We start from the raw sequence: 23631 nt of genomic DNA, 5'->3' as shown, positions 1-23631 counted from the left end.
ATTAGAGCCCAGATTAAATCCGGATCGCGCACTAGTGGCGCTCCCAACTAATTTTTCTCCATGCCAGAGCTCGAACTCGAAAACTCTGATTAAAGATGAAGTAATTCCACCACCGTACCACAACTCATGTTGGCGCCCTCATTATACTTTCTTTCTTTCTTCCCCAATGGTTTCAAAGCTAGCTAGTAGGTTCCATGTGATTAAGTACGGTAAAGTCATAAAGAAAGAGCTACCATTTACTTGTGCATTATCTTGGCCCAACTTGGAGATTCTTATCAAGGGAGACAACTCGACAGTACCTACACAATAAAATGCCTAGTTTAAAGTTGAAATGTCAATTCTTCTCTAGCAAGAAATAATCATAAAGTTATGATGAACGTTTAAAATAAGGAGCAGAGTAGTAGTGTTAAAAAAGAAGTGAACCAGGCCGAGTTTGTGACCAGGTGCAATAAGTTAGCAAGTACCTGGTGAAATAATCGAGGTGTGCACATCTTCAAATGGTGTAAAGTCTTGGTGGAACAAGTGTTTTACAACTCGAGTCTGAATCATCTACTTTGTAGCTAAGCTATGTAGAATTTGATGGTGTAGATTGACAATTTGATTTACCAGAAAAAGGAATTTCTAAAGAAGAAAGAAAGCAAATTGACATAAACTACTATATTTGAATAAGCAAAAAGATAAAGATGAAAAAATACGCGTTGAAAATGTTTGTTTACAATGGCAAAGGAATCTTTACTATCATCTAAAGAAATCACAAAGCTTTCCAATCTTATATCAACCCAAACATACAGGCTCTCAACTGTCAATAAGTGATCTTTGTACATTAATAGCCAATCCAATCTTCCATTGTTTCGAATTTTTGTGCCTCCCAATTCCCAAATATAGATTCAGGTTCCAGTTTTAGAACTAACATGCCAATTCAACACGAACTAGGCCAGAATTTCAACTTTATGGGTTTGTTTCTGAATTATAAAACAACTATTTCAAGTGCTAATATAACTGAGTTCTAAAATTTAATGTTTACATATTTAATGAATTTCTTAACACAAATACACAGTTTGAGCAAAAGCTATTGGGTTCATCCAAACTAATATCTGGACTTCTACCTCCGCCCCTGATACTAACTTGATGTGCATGGGAAGAAAATTAAATCTTGTGCGGGGATCGGGATTGGTGGAAACTTGTATACATATTATCACCATTTTCTCTGTTTCATAATGGAGCAGCCATCTCACCTTTCAGTGATGCTCTTAGTCTTCTCCATCTCTGGAGTAAAAAACAAGTCCTATTCTGAAACCCACGAAATTCTTACAGATTAACGGGAGGACTTCCCTGAAATGGAAACAAGAAACTTCATTCAGAGGTCTACTCATGAAAGGAGCTCCAGTGAAAAAAATAACCAAACAGATTGATCTGAATGAAGGAACATTGTGCTAATTGAAATAGCTCTCACCTTGAACAAAAGATCATGAGCAATATGTTCCCAAGGTAATGATATAGACATCAAGCAGCACTTTAGGGGGATCATTCCTTCATCTCGGGTAGCAGAAGCAGCAGCGTATGCATGCTTTGCTGCCTCTGATGCAACTGATGCAGCTCGTCGCACAACTGCACTGAAGCTTAATCCCTTTTTAGAGTCGTGATCTACAGAATTTTGGCTCAAGTCCTGCTTGCTTTGATCTGATACACAGAAGTAAAAGCATCGAATATTTAATTTGCAGAAGATCTAAATAGATCAATCTATATAAGGGAGACCATCATGCAGTACCATTTCAAAGGGCTGGAAGAAAAAATATTAAACTAAATAAAGCATTTGATTGCATATGAAAATTGATTTTTTTTTTTTAGCTGAGGATCCATCGGAAACAGCCTCTCTAGCCCAGAAAGATGGGCCAAGGTCTGCATACACCCCCACCCTCCCCAGACCCTACTTGTGGGACCACACTAGGTATGTTGTTATTGTTAATGCATTTGGTTGCAGCCGAAGTGAACAGTTACCATGCATACTCGTATCAAATGATATCTTCTAGCTCACACAGAAGACAGCATAAGTGGAATGACCCACTACAATGCACAAAAGTTGCTATCACAAGATTCAGGTTTCTTCAAGATTTTCAGAAATATTTATCCCAATAAATCTAGATGAATTCCCTGCACAAGTTATTGGCGCGTTTGAGTTTCTAAATCAACTGAGCGAAATTGAGAAGCTATAATAAGTTGCTCTTTAAGTAATTGACCAATCACCAACTTTATGACAAGAAATCAAATAACACAGCCTCACGAAGAGAGATCAAATTTTGTGATACAACATGATGAAGCAGTAACTATTTTTCAGTTTACCTACAACACCAGACACAGCTACTTCAACTTCCCCACGTCCTCCGGGGCCTTTCATGTAAATCCTGTCAGTTTTCCCGACAGAATGAAGTGAGAGAAGGCTCCCAAAACCAGACCTTCCAGCTGTGAACATAAAAGGAGTTGACATTAGATTACCAGAATTCATTTTCCTCTTGAAACTGCCAGAAAAACAGGACTAGGAAATCTCCCTGCAATTGAAATTTGATGATTTACTATATCAACTGTTTTGACTTAAAGCTCCAGCAATGCAGAGCTGTAGTTGCAACATCAATTCCTTAAATGATACTCCCTCATTCCTAATTCATGTGAGACTTACTATTTTGACACCGTTTAATATTTATTTTATTTGGATAAATAAGCAAACAACTTTATTATAAGAAGACAACCACTAAGATAATGCAATATATTACAGAAAGGGTATCCATTCCACCAATTATATTATTCTATCCAACTTTTAAAAGTTTCAAGAGGTTGAAAAACATTTACAAATGAGATCAAATTATCGATGTGATATTTTATCCATTAAATAACTTTTCAACTAGTACCATATTTTATGGCAAAGAGAGGATCTAAGTTCGTACAGTCATATCATGATATACAATCCTCACATTTCCAATAGTTCCCAATCAGTTTTACAGCACTAACACCTCATCTTAGTTGCTAAACAGGACAGTTTGGACTACAAACAAGTGCATAGGGCATGCAAAGTGGAAAAATCTAGATGGTTCACCAGTTTCCGTTTAAAATTGATTTGGTAGCGTGACAAAAAGACACAACAAACAATTCACATGTCGAAACAGCAGATTTACCATCATATGCATCTCGGACCATTTGATAGCTAACGAAGCCTGAGAAAAGAGTAATCTGGAATCATATTAAAAGCTGTCAGTACACCAACAACTTCACAACTAAATTTTCATGAGAACTGCAAGTATACGCCAAATACATAATAAACACAATATCCAACATATGAGGACTTCAAAATACATTGTCAGAAGCTTGTAAGCAAGAGAAAAAATAATCACAAAACTCTATCAAACATTTGATAAAGTAAAATATAAGTGCTTAATTTTAGCTGTGCAAGTGAAATAAAAAATTACTGTAGAGAGTGTGGTTGTTAAGATGTCAAATTAGGTCAGATGACCAAATACGTCATCCTTAAAAGAAAGTTTTAGGGAACCAAGCAGCCCACAGATAATGTTTGTTTTCTGATGAAATGACTGGCTTTATTAATGGCATCAAGAAAATGCAAAGTAGTTTTAAAAGAACCAAAGAGAAAGAAACCCAGAGATGGTGTTTTCTTGTATCTCGTCTAGAAAAAACACATTCCTGGGCTGCTTGTCTTCCCTTAAATTTCCCTTTAGGAGGCAGGTAAATAGATGAACACTTTTTGCATGATCAGTAGAAATGTGTGTCATTCATACTAAATCCAATATTCCATAACCTTCCATTTCTTCAACAAATAACAAAGTAGAATTCACTATTCAGTGCTTTATTCACTTTTACGTCATGTCATTACAAACTAAAAGCACCAAAGTAAAGCACGAATTATAAATACTATTCACTAATAGAGAAAATCAGTTTCTCAAACCTTTGACGTTGGTGCTTTTCCAGAACTTGTATCACTACTTGATGTATCAGCAGGACTGCAGTCTTGTCGTATTCTCTCCCTTGGAAATGCAGCTCCATCATGTGCATTTAAAAGTACACAATAGCAGTGATCAACATCTGTCAAGACCTGAAGAAACATAATTTGCAGTGCTTCTACAGTAATGACTAGTCATATCAAAAGTGAATGAAGAAGTTTGCTCTAATTTATTTTCATGTGAGTGTTAATTTAAGCGATCAATGCTGATTATCACACTTGTGCCCTTTCGTGGAATGCTTCCTCGGATTTCATGTCCTCTCCTAATTTAATGGGGGAAATCAACCTCAGAAAAACTTTAAGCAACATCTGTTTTTTCCCAGAGATCAGTTGGGAAACACAAGAATTAATAGCCCAATGTCATCTATTCTACTGCTCTTTCAGGGTGTCATTCATGGCAACTTCGCATTGGATTAAACTGGTATAGGCCATCAAATTCTATTCCATATCAAGGTACACTAAGTCACTAACAGAAGGATTATCCAACCTATTGACAATTCAAGCCTTAGAGAATAGGGGTTCATACACCTTGATTTTTTACTAATAAATACAAATCAGAGATTTTCACAAACGATTTTACAATTCAAGGTGGCAATGATAAGGTAGCCAAAAATGATTTGCAGGACTCGTATGAGCATGAGGCAAAAATTGAGAGATGTAATAAAAGCTTCTAGAATTTTGCAATGTCAAACATTTTCAAACTAGAGATACAGAATGCTTGTATTATCAAAGGAAGGTATTTACAGTCTGAAACTATCTACATGTCCAAAATGCCTATCTTACACGGATTTTGCATGAAAAATGGTAGACTACCACAATCCATCAAGATGTAATTGTTTTCTTACAGATCAAATGTGAAAGAAAACCAAGAGTGATCAACATCTAGATTACATGCAAAATGGTAGACCACCCGTGATCCTTCAAGAGGTAACTATTTTCTTACAGATCTAATGCAAATAAAAGGTTAGTATTTGACGTGCAGAATAGAATGCCTCTCAACAACATAAGGGAAGGGGGCAAGAATAAGTTTCGATTCAGCAAACATGAAAAATCCAGGGTGATTAACTGATCTGATAATCTATTACAACAACATACCCATTGTAATCCAACAAGTGGGGCCTGGGGAGGGTGGTGTGTATGCAGCCTTATCCTTGCCTTGGGAAGGTAAGACTAGAGTGGTTGTTTCCGATAAGACCCTCGACTCAAGTAAAGCATATAAAAGTCAAGTATGGAAAGGTTTCCAGTACATTATGCCTTTCATATATTAAGCCACATAGCAACTTAACAAAAGTGGTCTGGGAGTTGATATATTACCACTGCATCAAAAGTGGAATCGAAGTCATCAACTGCAAAACATATCTCTGGGTAGGCAGAGGTTGTTTCTACTTCCTGAATATATATTTATAATGTCATTAGAAGACACTTATATCAAGCATAAAAGGAGTCATATGGATCTCCAGATATTAGACACACTTACCTTTCTTGAGTCCAAGTGAAAATTGATACGACTTGGAGATGCATAGACAGTTTTGACAACCTGAAAAAGTATAGAAATAAAAGAACAACCATATTTGCTGTTCACTAATGAAAACCTTTAAGGAATGAAACTAAACTAGAGAGAGGCAAGGAGCCAAACATGTCACAAAGATCTACTAGGCTTTCTACAGTAATAAAAAAGGGTAGCAGGTTTTATTTAATAACAACTTGAATAGTAAAGTGAATCAGAGTAGTATGAACACTAATAGGAAGTTTCTGATCTGCCTACTTGCCTTGTATATAGGAGATAGTGGCCGGTCTTTTCCAGTCTGGTAATTCTGAAGGACCTGTTGACTAGCACAAAACCAAAAAAAAAAAAAAAAGGAAAACCAGTAAAGAGGATACTAAAAGTTGTTATGCTTTAGCTGATGCATAAACATATGATACAATGACAATGAATATCCTGGCAAAAGTTACAGCAGAAGTTCCTCTTTGAACCAAAAACAATTAAACAGAAATATCTTGAGAAGATACTCAAAAATTTTATAGGTGTTTTCCTGAGTATTCGCTTATTAACCAAAGTTCATGAAAAACTCAAAAGTCATACAACCTTTATTTTTCTGATAAAACAGTGCCTACAGTCAAAGAGACATCACAACCATGTGAAATAGAACATTAAGACACTACATCATGGAACAAAGAAAAATAAGGAATAGTACCTGCAAATTGCAACCGTCACACTAAAAGAAGTTTGAGCAATTAAGTTCAAGTAAAAGGAGCGCCTCCAATCAACATCTGATGCACTTGCACCAATTAAGTCATCCAACTGACATGAAGACAATGAACAATAGAAATTTGTCACCTTTGAAAACATCTAATATCATCTAGTATATTCTGATGAAGATAAATAACTAAGGGTCGTTTGGTAGCTAGTTTGGAGTTGAGTTACGCAAGTATGAAATCAAGCATAAATACATACCATGTTTTGGTAGTTGGTTAGGAAGTGAGTTATTAATACGGTATTTGGTTTGCAATTAGAAACCCACAAAACTAATACATGTATAAGCTATGAAGGAATCTATGTATCATTTTATGCAGGATAGAAGGTGAGCTAACTAATACATAAATAACTAATCCCTGCATAAAACAATACATAAATTTCCTCATAACTATTCCCTACATTACTAATATAGGTTGACCTGCATAACTCTAACCACCAACCAAACAACTTCAATTGTTATTGATCAATCTTACCTTTAATGTGACCACAATCAAATATAGAAACCAAATCTGAATTCATTCTCTTCAAACTTAACTACTAGGTTATTGAAGCAAAAGCTAGAGAAACAATCATCTCTATCAATTGCATAATCTATATAGCAATTGTCAAATAAATTTGTTCACATCAAAATGTATCATCAATGTTGGAGTGAAGTATATGTCCTCTAAGATGATATCAATCTAGACTCAGGATGCCCATGAATATATAAAATTTGAAGATTCCAAAGAAGACAAGTGACCATGGAATCTAGATAAATCTTTTCCGATCACAGTATCCTAACTTTTCAGTATGAATTTGGCTCTTTGGAGTACTTAACCAGTTAATAAGATAATTCTATCATGTAAGTAGAAACTGTTACGCCATAAATTTACAGAACTTGAGAACCCATAACATTCCTAAAACATATTTTCTATTTGGCGCAGTGTTTGTAGGAATAGACTTAAAAACGAGAGTGAGACAGTACTTCACAATGAATGCAAAAGGAAACAGTACAACACCCAGCAGGATGAAGAATGTCAAGTTCTTTTAGTGCTGTGTGATCTTATAACACAAAAAGGTAGAAATTCCTCGTAGCATACTGCAACATCAATGGTAACTGGCACGCATCAAAATACATAACTAGTATACAATCTTGAAAATCCATATCCCCAACTATCTTATTGTCCAAGTAGAGTGATGAACCAAAACAGTCAAATCATCAGGAAAACTGAATGAGCTCTTGGAATGAGTTATAGACACACTTTCTTGACTAATAAGTATTAACCAGCAAATTAGGCTACAGCTTCACGATGAACTTACAAAATTCTAGTATTTCTATCTACTAGTTGCACATTGATGAACCACCAGCCTTTATTTAGGACTACTCCTGTATTGCCTCTTTTGAGAGATGACAATTCATCTTATCATGCATGACGGATAAATAAGAACATCTCACCATCATTCCCCAAGGTAGCATTTGGCAACAGTTAATTTAAGATGTAGCGTGTCCAACATCTACCCCTTTCCAAAACCTAGATGTAATTTTCCAGTCCCATTTACTTGGATTCGGGTCTTATTTCAGGCTTAATCTAGAATCTTGAATCACCTCGAGTTTTTCTCTGACATGTGTGGCATTAAAATAGACCTTAAAGTAAGTACAGTGAAACAAGGACAAGAGATTCCACTTAACCGTTGAGCAGCAAATCTGCTTAAAATCCAAATTAAACTAAACAAGACAGTCTACATATATAAAGAATAAAAAGACTAAGCTTGATGATTCATACAAATTTCCAAGTTTATTGGCCTGTATGGATCATAACATTCTAGTGAACATACATCATACATTCAAATGATTAACACCTTAAATGAAAGAAAGTACTTCTTTAAGTGTGTCAGAGAAATCTGAATGAAAAACTTGTGCTGTTTTTACCTTAGGTGCCCACCTGCGTACAAAGTATGGAGCGTTTGCAGATTCGTCTTCATTTGACCCATGCTTCTGCAAATGCTACACCAAAATATATATATACTCGTATTAATTCGCTTTCAGTAAACTGTTATTCAGATTCAGCAGGTTGCAACTTATGGTTCCCTAAAATAAGGAGAAAATGAGAAGATGTGTACCAATTTTTTAACAAAGAATACAAGATCATCTTCCTGACGTCCCCTAGACTCCCTTCCACGAATGAAATACACATCCATAACGCCATGCCAGAAACGGGGATCCGTTTCAACATCTGATGTTTCATCTTCCACTATGGTTTTCCCTAACATCTTTGAATTCTTCTTCACCATACATAGCAACTCGGATCTGCATGGAGTTTAAATTTGAGAAGGCAAACAAACACAAATAGAAGCGAACAGTATAACACTCTTCACTTCCCCTACCATACTCTTAAGAGATTTATAATAAAGTATCGCATAAACCTAGAATAGAAAATAAAGAAAGAAACCACTGATGAGGGGCAAAACAAAGCCATTTTGAATATTCTTATTAATCATTCAATGCCGATCAACCGAAGTAAAAGCCTAACCACCAGTTCCTTTCCAAAGCAAGTTCAAACCATGTTGACTTGAAAACATGAAATGCTTATCGGAAGTTCATCATGTAATTACCCAATTTCAGAGGGAAGTGCCAAAAGCCCAAAATGAACAATTGTTACTTCACATCAAATTTGATAAGCAACTATCAGTATCTTAGGAATCGCTATACTTGCAAAATTCACTTGGCAGATTTATAATTTCATTCAATTGACAACATAAACGTGAAAGCCTATCACTTCTAGCTACTTGTACATCCAACAAAAGATTTCATTTGATAACACCAAGAGACAAAAAGAAAAAAGAGGAAAAAACATAAGGACAAACTTCACCTCCTAACAGTTAATTCCTGACACAGCAGATTCCCACTGGTAATGCTAGTCAAAGACTCAAATCAATTTAGCAGGTTCATAATGTCTTTAATAACTAACATAACCACAAAAAACTTGTCTCGGGCTACTTGTATGTTGTCTAATCCAAATAGGGATTTCAAAAAGCACAAATTTCAACTCTAACTCAGTGCCAATCATAATGCTAGTCAAATAAATTTAGCAAGTTCATTATTTCTCCAATAATAACATAACACAAAAAGTTCTCACTTCTCACTCTCTAGCTACTAGTATGTTTTACATCCAAATAGAGATTTTAATAGCATAAATTTCAACTCCTAACTCAGCATCTTCGGAATCATAATGCCAGTCAAATCAAGTTAGCTAGTTCCTTATTCTTCAATATATAACATTAACACAAGAAAATCTCAATCTATAAGCTACTTGTATGTTTTTCAACTCCTAAATCAGAGTCTGCTGAATTGTAATGTTAGTCAGAACAATCAGAAAGTTCATTATTTCTTGAATACATAGCATACACACAAAAAATTATCAATCTCTTAGCTACTTGCACGTTGTCTAATCCAAATACAGATATCAAGATCACAAATTTCAACTCCTAACTCAAGTGTCCTCGGAATAGTAATGCTAGTCAAATAAATTTAGCAAGTTCAATATCTCTTCAATAAACACCGTAATCACACACAAAAAAAAAATCTCCAGCTACTTGTAATTTGCATGCCTTATCATCCAAACATGTATTAACTTAAATTTCAACTCCAAACTCAGCATCTTCAGGATCACAATGCAAGTCAAAACAATTTAGCAACTAGCAGGTACATTATTTGTTAATTAAATAACCTAAATACAAAAAAAATCTTCAATCTATAACATGAACGCAAAAATATTCACAATCTCTAGCTACTTATATGTCTTCATTACTATCAATCCTTCGAAACCTAATTAGAGAAACGGAAAGTAAAAGTAGAGCTAATAATTCTCAAATTAGACTCACCGACTAGGGGTTTGGGCTCCCTCCCCTAGCATTTTCTTCTTCTTCTCTATGAAAACTCTCCTTTCAACAACGCAGATTTGATTCCGCTGACTCCGCCGCTCAAATTGATGAAGTTTCTCAGACTACGATGCGTTTCGGAGAGAACGAAGCAATGGAAGAAGACGAAGGAAGTAGCCACAGTAGCTGAGTAAGAGGGAGACACCTGGTTTGTTGATCTCAGAAAAGCTTCCAAAAAACTTCTCTGAAATTTACAAAGGGGGAGTAAAACTTCTCGTGCTGGATGGTAAAAATTAGCAACTCTTTTTTAGCTATATGCTTTAACCCTCTTTTCTCGTTAAATTCAACTTTCCTCCCAAAAACATTTCATATGTCAATAAAAGCCCCCCGTTTTGTGACTTCATTCAATTGATACCCTTATCTATTAAAACTTTGATTATTTTTTTGGCTTTTCCATCCGGTATTCGATACTTGCATGGGAGTCTGACTAATTCAAATTCACGTTGTGCAGGGTTCGCTTTAGGGAAAAGCATTAATTTTTTCATATCCAAAGCTCGAATTCGAGACTTTTAGTTAATAAAATATGATACATATATTATACTTATAATATAATGGATACATTTAATATATACCCACTATATATAATCGAGTGTATATGTAGTTCAGTTATATTTGATAAATTAGATGACCGAATGGTATACATATGAATAATTGTCCCCTATTTTTACGTAAAAGTCACATTTAATCGGACATTTATGGGGTAGGCCTAAGTGAATGAAGCCCACTGGATTTAACAAGCTAAGTGGGAGTAGGTATTGGGTATGGGTAGCAAGTAGCAGTGGGCTTTTTCAACATTTTTGAGCTAGTAAGATGAAGGAACATCTTAAGATTTTTCTAGAAAATAGGTGGGTCTCACACTAAATAAAAACCAGATTTGAAATGTGCAATAAAAATATAATTGTAGATCCAAACTTTTGAGTGTTGAAGCATTGTTAATATACTAGCAATAACAACTTCAATAATATATTCAGTGTGATTCTATAATTGAGATATGAAGAGAATGATATGTACGCAATCTTAGAAATTATTTTTCGATAAACAATTGATTCCAATAAAGTATAAAACGAAAATACAGGTAATACATTAGCACTAGTGAGTGGTGACTAGGGAGTACTTTCGACCAATGGTTGTTTGTGAATTAATGAAGGGTATGAGCAAAATTAAACTCATTCATGAATAAAAGATTTTTAAAAAGAAAAAGTTCGTTTAGTTTGATTTTCGAAAATAAAATATGAAAAAAAAAATCGAAATATCTAGTATATTCTAGTTACATATGGTCAGTAAAGAAATTAATTAGCAATTAAAATAAAATTTGTTTTGATTATAGTTTCACGTTATGTAAGTTAATTCATGTTTCACTTGTCGCATTATGCTTTTATAGGTGACCGAGGGTGTTTGAATATCTCATCAAATTTGTATTACTATTATCTTAACAACAAGGGTTCATTGTTTCAACTATGTAAATTGAATTTAGAAAAAATATTTAAAAGATTGAACATTATTATTTTTATAATTATCATTCATGTTGTTCAAATATAGTATTTGACTATATAATATTTATATTATTTTTTATAACACATCGAAAAATCAAAATGAAAACCCAGTACCATAAAATAAATAATCTTTTTGAATTGGGTAACATTCCTTCAAAACCAAAAACTAAAAAATCTAAATCATATAATACAAAATTAAATTTAAAAAATAAATGTATACCCTTAGCAGCTAGGGAGAACTGGCCAGTGGGCTAGCCGTTAGTAATAGTCTAAAAGCCAACATTTTTTCTTTTAGATTTTTTTTTTTGGTTTCTCATCCGGTGTCTGGAGCCCACGTTGGAGCTCCGACTAAATTCGAATTGCGCACTGCAGAACCTATTTGGGGATGGCGCTTCCAACAAGATTTTCTCCATACTCAGGGCATGAACCCGAGACCTCTGGTTAAGGGTGAAACACTCTCACCAATACACCACAACCCACCCATGTTGGGTTTTAGATTTATTTCTAATTTAAATTCATATTGGAAAGTTTCACCTTTAATACATTGTTTATAAAAAATGATCTTATATTTAATATCTAAATACAAACCTGTTATTAAAAATGAACTAGTAATATTTACCAGTCTAAAAGACAACATGATGTAATAATTGGAAAAGTAAATGTGGTGAATAATTAAAGTAGCTTTAGTTTTGCTTTATTTTACAAGTGTTTACTTTCGTTACAAATTGTTAATAAAAATATCGACAAGCATGATCTGTTATTGTTGTCCTTTTGTGTTGTTGACCTCTTCCTCATATAAAATACTTTTAAAAGTTTATTTAATATGATCATTATATTTGATTGGATATGAATTTTAAAATATCAACTTGAAAAAAAAAATCTAAAAAATAAAAAGACCCAGCCAAATTCGAAGAACATACATTAGTGGTGGTGGTCTAATAGATCTATCAATGATTCAAATGATTCCAAATCTTGGACCCATTTTGCTGAGACCAGACTCGTGAGGAAGAAATTTGAATAAATAAACTATAAATTAGATGGATTTGACAATAGATACTAATTTAATTAATCCATGCATAATTTAATAGATAGAGAAACAATTAAAAAATTGTTAATTGCTTGTTGTCTGAAAAATATATAGTGTAATTGTCAGCTAACTCTTGACTTTGTAATTCAAGATTCAGCTTCTAAAATTAGCATATGTTACTTCTGTCATTCCGCATATCTCTAGCTCGTGAACTTAATCGATACAATAATAGCTAGTTTGTTAATTTCTTTATTGACATATCTATCTTATATTTACATCACGGCTAGCTACACTAAAAAAGAGATGAATTGAAATATCTGTTTCTTTGAATTGTCTATATCAATTGGGTACATTTTCCAATCTCACTCCAATAATATTTTTTTTAAAAGATCATATCGATTATGTGTTTGATATTTAAATTTTTAATATAGATGCTCATAATTTATCCTTATCCTTCAAAAATTATGAGTATAATAAATCATATTCGATTATTGACTGTTTCTTTATCATGCGCTTAGCTTCTCTTTTTATCTCAAGGAAGAAAGAGACTGATTCTTTCTTTAATGTAATAAGATTAATTTTTTCTTCCATTTTCAATAAGATGGAAAAGAGTAAGTAAACAACAAAAGAGTGGATAACCAAATCTAAATTCTTGGCAAAATCTCTTGTATGAGCAAAGTGTAGGATTGTCAAGGATCAATTACTATACTTTCCAAGATAGAATTTCTCTGTCCTCAATCAGAGGTCTTAGATTTGAATCGATTTGAATATTAAAAAATCTGTTAAGAAGCTTATCTCCCCTAAATAGGTTTCGGCTCAAATGAAAAATATCAAACACCGAGTGAAAAGTTTATACCGTAAATACACAATTTCGATAAAAAAAAAGAACATGGAACTCAAAAAGGACCATAATTTTTAATTATAATAGAAAGTAACAATTTCAAAACTTTCAAGTATATTCACAAAACATGAAATTGATATTCCATATTCAAACATATATATATCTAGTAGAAGTAATAATATAAAGCAAGCAACATTCTTTTTCCCCGCTGCTCTTTTTTTCTTAATTAATTACCAAACACAACAAATTTTATAATGTATGGTAATTAATAAAATGCTTCATTATTTTTCTTTCCTTTAGTCATCAATATTGGCCTTCTGCTGCTACATGAAGAATTACTGCTGGAAATTCCATAATTGCCATCATTATACATCAAAGGCAAATCATTAGCATCTTCACCTTCATCCTCATGAGTAGCAATGCGGATACATGAACAACGTTGTAACGACGCGAAAAACGCTGCGGATACACCGTTGATCAACCACATAGCCATTCCATCGAATTTTCCGCAGCCAGACGTAGTACTGGCTGCGGAAGACCGAATTCTCGGTTCGACGGAACTTGGCCGGAAACTGAAAAAACTGCCACAACTAGTGGTGGTTGTAGCTGCCATGATTTTAGAGAGAGAAAATGTTGTAGAGAGAGTGAGGGAGGAATTAGGAAAAGAGTGGGTGACAAAGGTAGCTTTTTATAATTTGTTTTTGCCTTTGAAGATTTTTTTAAAATTAAAAAGGAACATTTTAGTTGTTACATGTTCATCAATCATCATTTCAATTTTAATATTTACGCATGCCCTTTTTCATCTTTAGCTACTCCATCCGTTTAAAAATTAATGACCTGCTTTTTTTTTTAGTTCGTTTTTAAAAAAATGACCCTTTTCTTTTTTGGAAAACTTTAATTTTAGCTTTTCTCGTGACATTTAAGGCCACAAAATTAAAGAACATTTTGATACATTTGAAATAACGGTAATTTAGAACCATAAGATTAAAAAGTTTTCTTTATTTTTTTAAATTATGTGTCAAGCCAAATTAGATCATTTTTTTTTAAACGGAGGGAGTATTTTTTTTTTACTCTTTTGATTTTTTTGACGAAAACACAAAGAAAGGAATATTGGTATTTGGTGTGAGACACATTAAGGGATAAATGTTTACTAACTTTAGCACATATGGGTCATATATAGTTCAACATATAAATTAAGAGTTGATTTACAAAAAATTCCCTTTTTAGATTACTATTTAGACTTTATCTTTATTTTAAAAATTGTATAAATATAAGTGACAAAAAGGATTAAGTAGTCTCTGTATAATTTATATATAAAAAATACCACAAAATGAATTTGTGATGCATGACTCAAACATGCATTTGACCTTCATTAATTAAATATGTGTTGTTGATCCATTTATATAAGAAGTATGGTATAATTGATCTATCTTTAAAAGTATATTATCCTCTTAATGATGAAGTAACAATAAAAATGTCAGATAACTCATGAATAATTAAATGGTGAAACGTCATCCTGAAAATTTGTGAAAACTCAACCGTTCATGCTCAAATTCAATCTCTATCAAATGTGAATATCAAATTAATAGATATAGTCATTTAGTCATGACACAATATGTTAAATATACTTAAAAAAAGAGATGAAAAATGCAAATTTTAATTAATTAAGAATTAAACATACTTATCTTGATCTTTGTTTTTGTACTTGGTCAAATCAAACATGGTTCAATATGTTAAATCCTTTTGGTTTTTGTGCTTAGTCAAAATCACAATTTAATAGTAGAAATATGTTTAATAAAATATGGCACACCCCTCTCACAATATAAAATACTAAAGACATGAAAATAATAATAATTGTGAGAATATGGACAGTAGAGTAGAGCTAGGCATTGGCATGTTCAAATGCAATTATGAAACCCAAATGTGTAAAGATGCATTCATCATTAATTATAATTCATAATAGTAATTAGTAATAGCCCTCTCATTGGCCTTTAAAATAATTAGACACTAACCTGGCCTACATTGGATATTTTTTCTTTTGTTGATGAGTCCCGTCCTTTAAAGAACAAACAATAGAATCTCTTATGTTTTCCTCTCTTTTCCAACTGTAAATTCAAATTATATACTCTCTGTTCTATTTCATTTTCCCTCTTTACTCGCTCCTTAATACTTTACAAATTTGTTTACACTTTCGAAAAAATAAAATAAATAAGTTTAGTACTAATGTTTATCCCGGACCTACAATAAGGACAATGAGTTTCCTAAATCTACTTCAAAAAATCGAACATAACTATGTTTCATAGAATTCAAGACAAAAATAACAAAAGTAGTGGGTTAATTTTAGTTACTTGTTAAAAAAGTAATTGAGTTTTAAATAGGGATAAGGCACAAGTACACCCTTAGACTATGACCGAAATCTCAGAGACACACCCTAACTAAACTAAGGTCCTATTACCCCCTCAAACTTATTTTTTTTGTAATTCTGTACACCTTTTAGCTTACGTGGCACACTCCGTGACTCCATGCAGTTGAGGTACGTGGGAGATATTTGGATACACGTAAGTCAAAAAGGTGTAACTAAATTACAAAAGAATGGGTTCGGGAGGGGGTAATAGGACTTTAGTTTAGTTAAGATGTGTCTCTGAGATTTCGGTCATAGTCTAGGGAGGTACTGGTACATTTTCCCTTTTTAAATAACAACATTAAGTGGCTATTTGTGCACTTCAGCCGATTATATGGATTCAAAGTCTAAATTTGTTGTTGATCCATTCTTGGTATGCTTTACAGAATGGGCCAATTAGCAATTTTAAACCCAAGGTGACAGAGAATAGGATCCAACAAAATTGAAAATAGATAATCTTTAATTTTTAATTTCGGGTTATCTCGTAGACAAACCTTTACGATCAAAAGTGAAAACTTGGTACACTTAAAATTTTGTCCAATAGTGGAGTAAACAATTCAAGTTCACTCACCTTTAAGGATATTTTTGCAAATTATCCAAAATAGAATATGACTAGAAAATTGTACTCCATATATACTTTTATCGGGCCTTATAAAATGGTCTGGGCTGATTTTCTCAAATTGCCCTTTTGAGGTTACTATTTAGGAAAAATTACTGAAATACACGTTTTATGTTTCCCTTATTTTCAATATTCCCTTTTATTTTTAAAAACCTCTAAAATCTCTTATTTCTTTAATATATCCGAGCTACATATTAATATATCTGTGCCAGTATTTAATGTATCCTAGCTACATATTATGTATATGATTTATTTTATAATGTATTTGAGCTAGTTTTTAATGTATCCAAGCTACATATTATGTATCCGAGCTACATATTATGTATTCGTAATACTCTTTAATGTATTCGAGCTACATATTATGTATCCGGTTTATGTTATAATGTATCTGTAATACTCTTTAATGTATCCGAGCTACATATTATGTATCCGGTTTGTGTTACTTTTTTAAGGGATTAATGTAATTACAAACTAAAGAGGGATATATTGTAATTTCATCTTAAAACTATGTGATTCCTAAAATTTACCCAAATAAAAATTCTTTCCATTTTAATCTATTTGTCTTACTTTTTTCTTTTTAATCTATTTTAGAAAGAATGCCATTTTTTCTTTGTATTTAATCTAACTCTTTACAACCAACTTCCNCTACATATTATGTATCCGGTTTATGTTATAATGTATCTGTAATACTCTTTAATGTATCCGAGCTACATATTATGTATCCGATTTATGTTATAATGTATCTGTAATACTCTTTAATGTATCCGAGCTACATATTATGTATCCGGTTTGTGTTACTTTTTTAAGGGATTAATGTAATTACAAACTAAAGAGGGATATATTATAATTTCATCTTAAAACTATGTGATTCCTAAAATTTACCCAAATAAAAATTCTTTCCATTTTAATCTATTTGTCTTACTTTTTTCTTTTTAATCTGTTTTAGAAAAAACGTCTTTTTTTTTTTTTTTGTATTTAATCTAACTCTTTACAACTAACATCTCATATGACTTATTTTTTAAAAAAAAAAATCTTAAATTTCATGCCAAGTCAAATCTGAAACAAAGAAAGTGAATAACACACCAAAAACCAAGAACACAATATGCATGTTGCAAAAACTAGTAATGATAAATGCAGGGGAAGAGGTTGGGGGATGATTGGTACTACTATAAACCTCTTATTTACTTATTATTTTGTAATGCATATGTCACATGAAGTGAGTGAAGTGTTCAACAACCTTATTTTTGTACTATAAAAAGATCATCTAGAAACATTCATAAATTAGAATGAGACTTAAAATTCACAATAAGGAAAAGAAGAAATTGAACATTGAACCGTAACTTATAAGAATGAATGTTAAGATATGGTAACTTGCATCAAATTTGAATATTATTCACATATTATTAATACATGTACAAATTTTCACAAAATTTGTATCAATATGTTCAATATTTACCCACGAACGATATTGAATTACACTACTTTTTAGGTGATGCTTTTGATTTGTTATAGTAATAATCAATGCAATTGTGTCGATTTCTCTTCTTTTATAGGCACAAATGTGCTATCATACAATAGTTGAATGTTTTAAATCATCCATACTAAAATTTAAGTAATGGCTAAGTTGTCTCGTGACGTTTAAGCTAATTGTAATTTTTCATGTTACAGAAAAGTTTGATTATCATATTTTTCTTCCTGATGTTTAAACATTTTACGTAAAGCGATATTGAATGATACCAATTTTTTATTAGATGACACTTATGATTTGCCACAACGAGAACCAGTGCAATTGTGTCGACTTCTTTTCATTATTTTATAGGCTTAAACGTGTTGCAACACAATAGGCTAGAATGTTTTAAATCATTCTCACTAATATTTATGCAACAACTAAGTTATCTCATGACACACATTTAAACTATTGTATCTTCATGTCATGAAAAAGTCTAATTATCATATTTTTTTTGTATGATTTTTAAAATTTACGTCAAAAAACATTGAATGATATCACTTTCTGACGCTTCTACTATGCTACAACAAGAATGTAATTCTGTCGACTTCTCTCCTTTTATAAACTCAAACGTGTCGTAACGCAAGTTGAATGTTTTAATTTAAATTATTCCCGCTAAAATTTATGTAACAACTAAGTTTCATGACGTGCAAATAGACTAAACATACATTTAAACTAATTGTATCTTCCTGTCATAAAAAGTCAATTATCATATTTTTCTGCATGTTATTTAAATTTATCGTGAAAAAATATTGAATGATATCATTTTCTAGATGACGCTTCTGATTGCTACAACAAAAATCAATGCAACTGTGCCAACTTTTCTCCTTTTATAAACTCAAACGTGTTGTAACACAATAGATTGAACGATGTTAATCAATCGTGCTAAAATTTAAGCAACAACTAAGTTATATCATGGTGTACATTTATACTAGTTGTATCTTCATGTCATAACAATTTGATTGTCATATTTTTCTGCACAATATTTAAATTTTATGTGAAAAGATATTGAATGATACCACTTTAATTTCTAGACGACACTTCTAATTTAGCAAGAATCAATGCAATTGTCCCGACTTCTCTCCTTTTATAGTCTTAAACGCGTCGCAACACAAGATCGAATATTTTAAATCATTCCCATTAAAATTTAAGCAACTACAAAATTATCTCATAACACATATTTAAACTAATAATCATAATTCTTCGCATGATAAAGTAGTCCAATTTATCATATTTTTCTTCAAATAGACATGGACTATGAGATGCAATTCAAATTGCATATCACAAGTTCAAATTCTAAACGTGTAGTTTTCTCGATTTTTCTTTTTAATTAGGTGAAAATAAAACCAAATAAATAAAAAACAAAACTTACATTTTCATTTAGAGAAAAAATCTATCAATTAATAAACCAAGATTCTTGATTTACTAAAATTGTGGTCAAGTAGTAATTCCTTTGTAATTAAAGTTTGACCAAAAAAAGAAGATATGGTTATTCTTAATTAAGAATTAAATTGAATACTCATATGTGATCACCAAATATTTTCTTAATTTAGAATTCATTAATTAGCTACACATTTGTGGCATGTACGAATTTGGTTACTACCTCTACTTTCTAACCAATTTATGGTAATTAGTTATCAATTTGTCCTTATCAACACGTCAACAATTTAATTATCAAAATCCAATAAAATCTTGACCATATTTATAGTAAATGATCCCCCTTTTCCCCCTATAAATTCTCTTGTATTATCTTTAAAATAATTCAAAAAATAAGAATAATTCAATTTATTTGTTGTTGGGAAAATAGGAAAACATGTCAAAATTGTGCACTATTTTTGTTGTGGCATTTCTTCTTTGCTTCAATACTCTCACATTTGCTGTTCGTCCTGATTCTTTTTCTGTGCTCGACCCCAAGATTCAGGTAAGATCTGTGTGCACTCTATCTTTTCGAAACTGGATATGTTGTTGTTGTATTTATACGTATGTTGACAACTATCGTAAAACTAGTCTAAAAAGTAAAAATGATAATTTCATCTCTCTCTCTTTATATATATAGAAGAATATGGATGTGAATGAAATTTCATTTATGTATATTGAATGTATAAATAATTTTTATACATTCAGTCCTACTATATGGACATGATATGCTTAATCGATACATCGATTTGTATAATTGTTTTCAAATAATTTGAAATTAAAGGTAAGTTACGTGTAATGTTGAAACAGATGTGCCCTCGATCTAATGACTTTGAATGTAACTTGTATTTTAAAACTTGATGGTTCGCGGGATTCTGCAAGTCACACCAAGTTGATTAATTATTTTTATGTGCAGGTTGCAAGTGAAGGGAAAGTTGAAATTAAAGAAGCAAAATGTGAAGGAGTGGAGGAAGAAGAGTGTTTGAAGAGGAGGACACTGGCTGCTCATCTTGATTATATTTATACTCAAACTATTAATAACAATCACCCATGAATTAATTAAGAACTTTTTATGTGTTTTAAATTTTTAATCCCCTTTTAATTAGTATAGTATTAATTAACTATGAAAGGGGTTGTAACGGCAGTTGGTACTAATAATAAAAAGAACAAAAATACTTCTGCCTAGTTTCTCTGTTATTTGGTGTCCTTATTTTATTTCTCTTCTTTTATTTTTTGGTGAGATATTAGTTTATTTTTTCATATAATAATATATCGCAAGTTATATTTCACGGCTGCCTGCTTTGCTAATTCAATTGCTAAGGACAAATATAAAAAATCAGCCAATTTGAAAGACAAAAAGGGGAAAATAAGCCCGTTTGAAGAACAAAAGTGTTATTATTTCTGCTAATTATAGGGCAATAAGTCATATGATTTATTTTTTTTAAAAAAAAACTTAATTCTTTTAAATAATGTTGCCTTTGACCAGATTCCTGATAAACACTTTTAAAATCTTGGTCAAACACAAATAATCATAAGAGGATTATCAGAATTCAAACTTATGATACTGTAATAAATACGAATTATGATATCTTGATTATTTGTTTGTCACCTTGAAGACAATGAGCTGTCTACTATTTCAATAATTTAAAATGACAAGTCCAACCATTAATATAGAATATTAATGGTATGGTATCCTATCCATTAATATTCTATATTAATGATATCTGAGTGACCCAGAAGTATAGTAGGAAGGAATGAAATTACTGGAGAGTCGTTTTTGCCCAAGTGTGAACTGCAGACGACTGATTTTGAAAGCGAAACACGAACCTATTTCCGCTATTCCGGAGCATAGCGAAATCAAGGTTGATGATAAAGTCAGCGAAGTTTCCATGGTGTTCTACCTTTGCGTAGTCTCGGTCCACAGTGGAAGGCTCCGCACCTAAGCCTCGTTAGACTCAGCTGAAGTGTAAGGTGTAAGTGAAGAAAATAGTAATCAAGCCTTACCTAAGCCTTAGCCTAGTCTATATTCACAGCTGATGCAACTCCGTACTGACGCCTCACTACTACTTTCATTTTTCAATTAATTAACGGCTAAGCGATTTCATAACCTGAGCTTTCCTTAACCAGCTGACCTTACTTCGTAACCTTAGCCTCCCTTTCTTTATAGTTTTCTAGTTCGACTAAGTGACTTCGTAACCTCAACCTACTTTTTTGCTTACTGTAGCATAGACCTTCGCCACTTCAAACGGGCGCTTCGCCCCTTTTTTTTTGAATTCGAAAGAGCGGGGTCTTACTTATTCAGGGGGATGAAAGACAAATAAAGAGATCAGGGGGCTTTATGATCGGAGAAAGAGAAGGGGCGTGGTTCCGTCCCGGAAGCAGGACCTTCCCTTTTATTTGACCAACGGTCCCCCAAACCTTTTTGATTTCGTGTAGAACTAGGTCTCCATCTTCGAACTTCCCGTTCGATGAGACCCCAGGTCTCACTGTTTCCGTTTTCTAGGACACGGTTAGAAAGCGGAGTTGGCTAGCTGCCGGCATATCTTTTACGTCACTGGCTACATAGTCCGCAACGTCTTTCACTGCATCGCATTTGCCGGGGATGAATCCCCTTTCTTGAGTGATCGCCCTCGCTCGTTGGCAAAACGCCTTGATGCGTGCGTCTAGTTTGTTGGGGTGACACTCCGCCTCTTTATACTCTTAGGAGGCGAGAAACTCCCGTTCCCTTCTCCTTCTTTACTCTTCCGAGGATGGTTCAGGGGGAGCCGGTTCCGCCTCAGGCTAAGGAGGGAAATTTCAATCGATAGGCAGTAGCTTCGACAAACTGGGACGTGGAAGTGAAAACCCTAAACTTGAAACCCTACCCTTCTTTGCTACTCACTATCTAAGGGGCAAATCCGAAGTCGGTTCTCAAGGCCCGAAAGCTCGGGGATTGAATACCCTATGGATTAAAATAACAATCGGGTCAAGATCCAATCCAACCAAAATTTGCTTGGGTCAAAATGTGTTGGGCCGAAATGGGCGAGGTAATAGGTTATATAACGGGTCAGATCCAACCCAACTCAATTTTTACAAAGCTTAATTGTTTTATTTTTTCTGTTAGTACCTGTAAAATTATTATTTGATATATAACATATCAAATTGAAGAAAAGGTTTTTAAAAATATTTGACAAGATTGCTCATGAGCCAATTTGGGTTACATATCAACCCATTTTTTTATGGGTTGGGTTGAAAATGGGTTGAGCTAATGAATGGGCATTGGGCGGGCTAAACTTAAACGGGTAGTGCAGGCTGTGTTTGATTTTGCCACCCTCACCTCATCCCCATAGTATATATCTACAAATGATTTTAGATTAAAAAAAATAAAATTGCTAAGATAACAAACACAAGAAAATAGGCAAGAAATTCAGTTATTTTCTTGAAAAACATTTTCCTTATCAACATAATATATACCCTAAATCCGAAAAAACTTAGCAGTTTGCATGAACTAGAATCTTTGGTCATGCACTTAATTTCCTACTGAAAAAGATTTAATTATGTTACTAATGTTCGTGAGTGTGAACTCACATACCTTTGTTGGAAACATACAAAATTCCTTATCTAAGACTTTGAGGAGACCATTGTCTCCAGTCAAAAAGGTAGGTAGTTAAATAAATTTTAACGTTTTGTTGTCCACATTCTTTTCATACTTTAACTGGTTAGTTTCAAGATAAGAAAAGGACAGCTAGTAAGTCCCTGATGAGAATGTCCCACATCAGACCGGGACAAGATCCCGAGACCCCTTATATGAGTTGGACAATTCTCATTTCACGAGCTAGCTTTTGAGATTGAGTTACGCCCAAAATCCATTTAATAATTGTTTCGTGATGATAACACAACATTAAGAATACATGAAAGAGATTGCTATGTCCTGCTTAAATGCATCTACATGTTCAATTTCACCAATCGGATTAGTGGCAAAGAGTTTATTTGATCTCTTTGTCGTACCCTTATCAGTATTAATATTATCTTCGGTTCATTGTTCTTAGAAACAACATCGAGAGAAGAAGCTAGACATAAATGTAGCATACTCGAAATACATGGAATACTGTAGTCGCAGTGAAAGAACATGCAACTCTATGCTAGCACGCACTATCAACAGAGCAACAA

The 23631-nt window shown here is 32.9% G+C and overlaps 2 protein-coding genes across 2 annotated transcripts; one reads left to right on the top strand and one right to left on the bottom strand.

The window, feature by feature from the left end:
• Window positions 1-958: 958 nt before the first annotated feature.
• On the bottom strand, window positions 959-10394 carry LOC125855387 (uncharacterized). The gene is made up of 12 exons (XM_049535107.1): window positions 10122-10394; window positions 8361-8547; window positions 8170-8244; window positions 6199-6305; window positions 5773-5833; window positions 5481-5540; window positions 5318-5392; window positions 3950-4096; window positions 3168-3222; window positions 2341-2460; window positions 1454-1680; window positions 959-1332 (listed from the first exon to the last, which is right to left on the bottom strand). The coding sequence occupies exons 1-12, from the start codon at window positions 10151-10153 to the stop codon at window positions 1309-1311; spliced, it is 1170 nt and encodes a 389-aa protein (XP_049391064.1). The 5' UTR covers window positions 10154-10394; the 3' UTR covers window positions 959-1308.
• Window positions 10395-19820: 9426 nt separating this feature from the next.
• Window positions 19821-20587, top strand: LOC125855611 (phytosulfokines 3-like). Its single transcript, XM_049535350.1, has 2 exons — window positions 19821-19987; window positions 20399-20587. The coding sequence occupies exons 1-2, from the start codon at window positions 19880-19882 to the stop codon at window positions 20534-20536; spliced, it is 246 nt and encodes an 81-aa protein (XP_049391307.1). The 5' UTR covers window positions 19821-19879; the 3' UTR covers window positions 20537-20587.
• The last annotated feature ends 3044 nt before the right edge of the window (window positions 20588-23631 follow it).

This window comes from Solanum stenotomum, chromosome 2, assembly GCF_019186545.1.
Source record: "Solanum stenotomum isolate F172 chromosome 2, ASM1918654v1, whole genome shotgun sequence".
In the NCBI taxonomy this organism is placed as follows: Eukaryota; Viridiplantae; Streptophyta; class Magnoliopsida; order Solanales; family Solanaceae; genus Solanum; species Solanum stenotomum.
This window is presented reverse-complemented; position numbering and strand designations above follow the sequence as displayed.

Bases quoted from the DNA above. Each gene is read 5' to 3' on its own strand.
- LOC125855387 (XM_049535107.1), bottom strand. From the start codon at position 10,153: ATGCTAGGGGAGGGAGCCCAAACCCCTAGTCG. The intron at 6,306-8,169 runs GTAAAAACAGCA...TCTTCATGTCAG, and splicing joins TACGCAGGTGGGCACCTAAG to TTGGATGACTTAATTGGTGC. The intron at 5,393-5,480 runs GTAAGTGTGTCT...ATATATATTCAG, and splicing joins TTCACTTGGACTCAAGAAAG to GAAGTAGAAACAACCTCTGC.
- LOC125855611 (XM_049535350.1), top strand. From the start codon at position 19,880: ATGTCAAAATTGTGCACTATTTTTGTTGTGGCATTTCTTCTTTGCTTC. The intron at 19,988-20,398 runs GTAAGATCTGTG...TTTTATGTGCAG, and splicing joins TGCTCGACCCCAAGATTCAG to GTTGCAAGTGAAGGGAAAGT.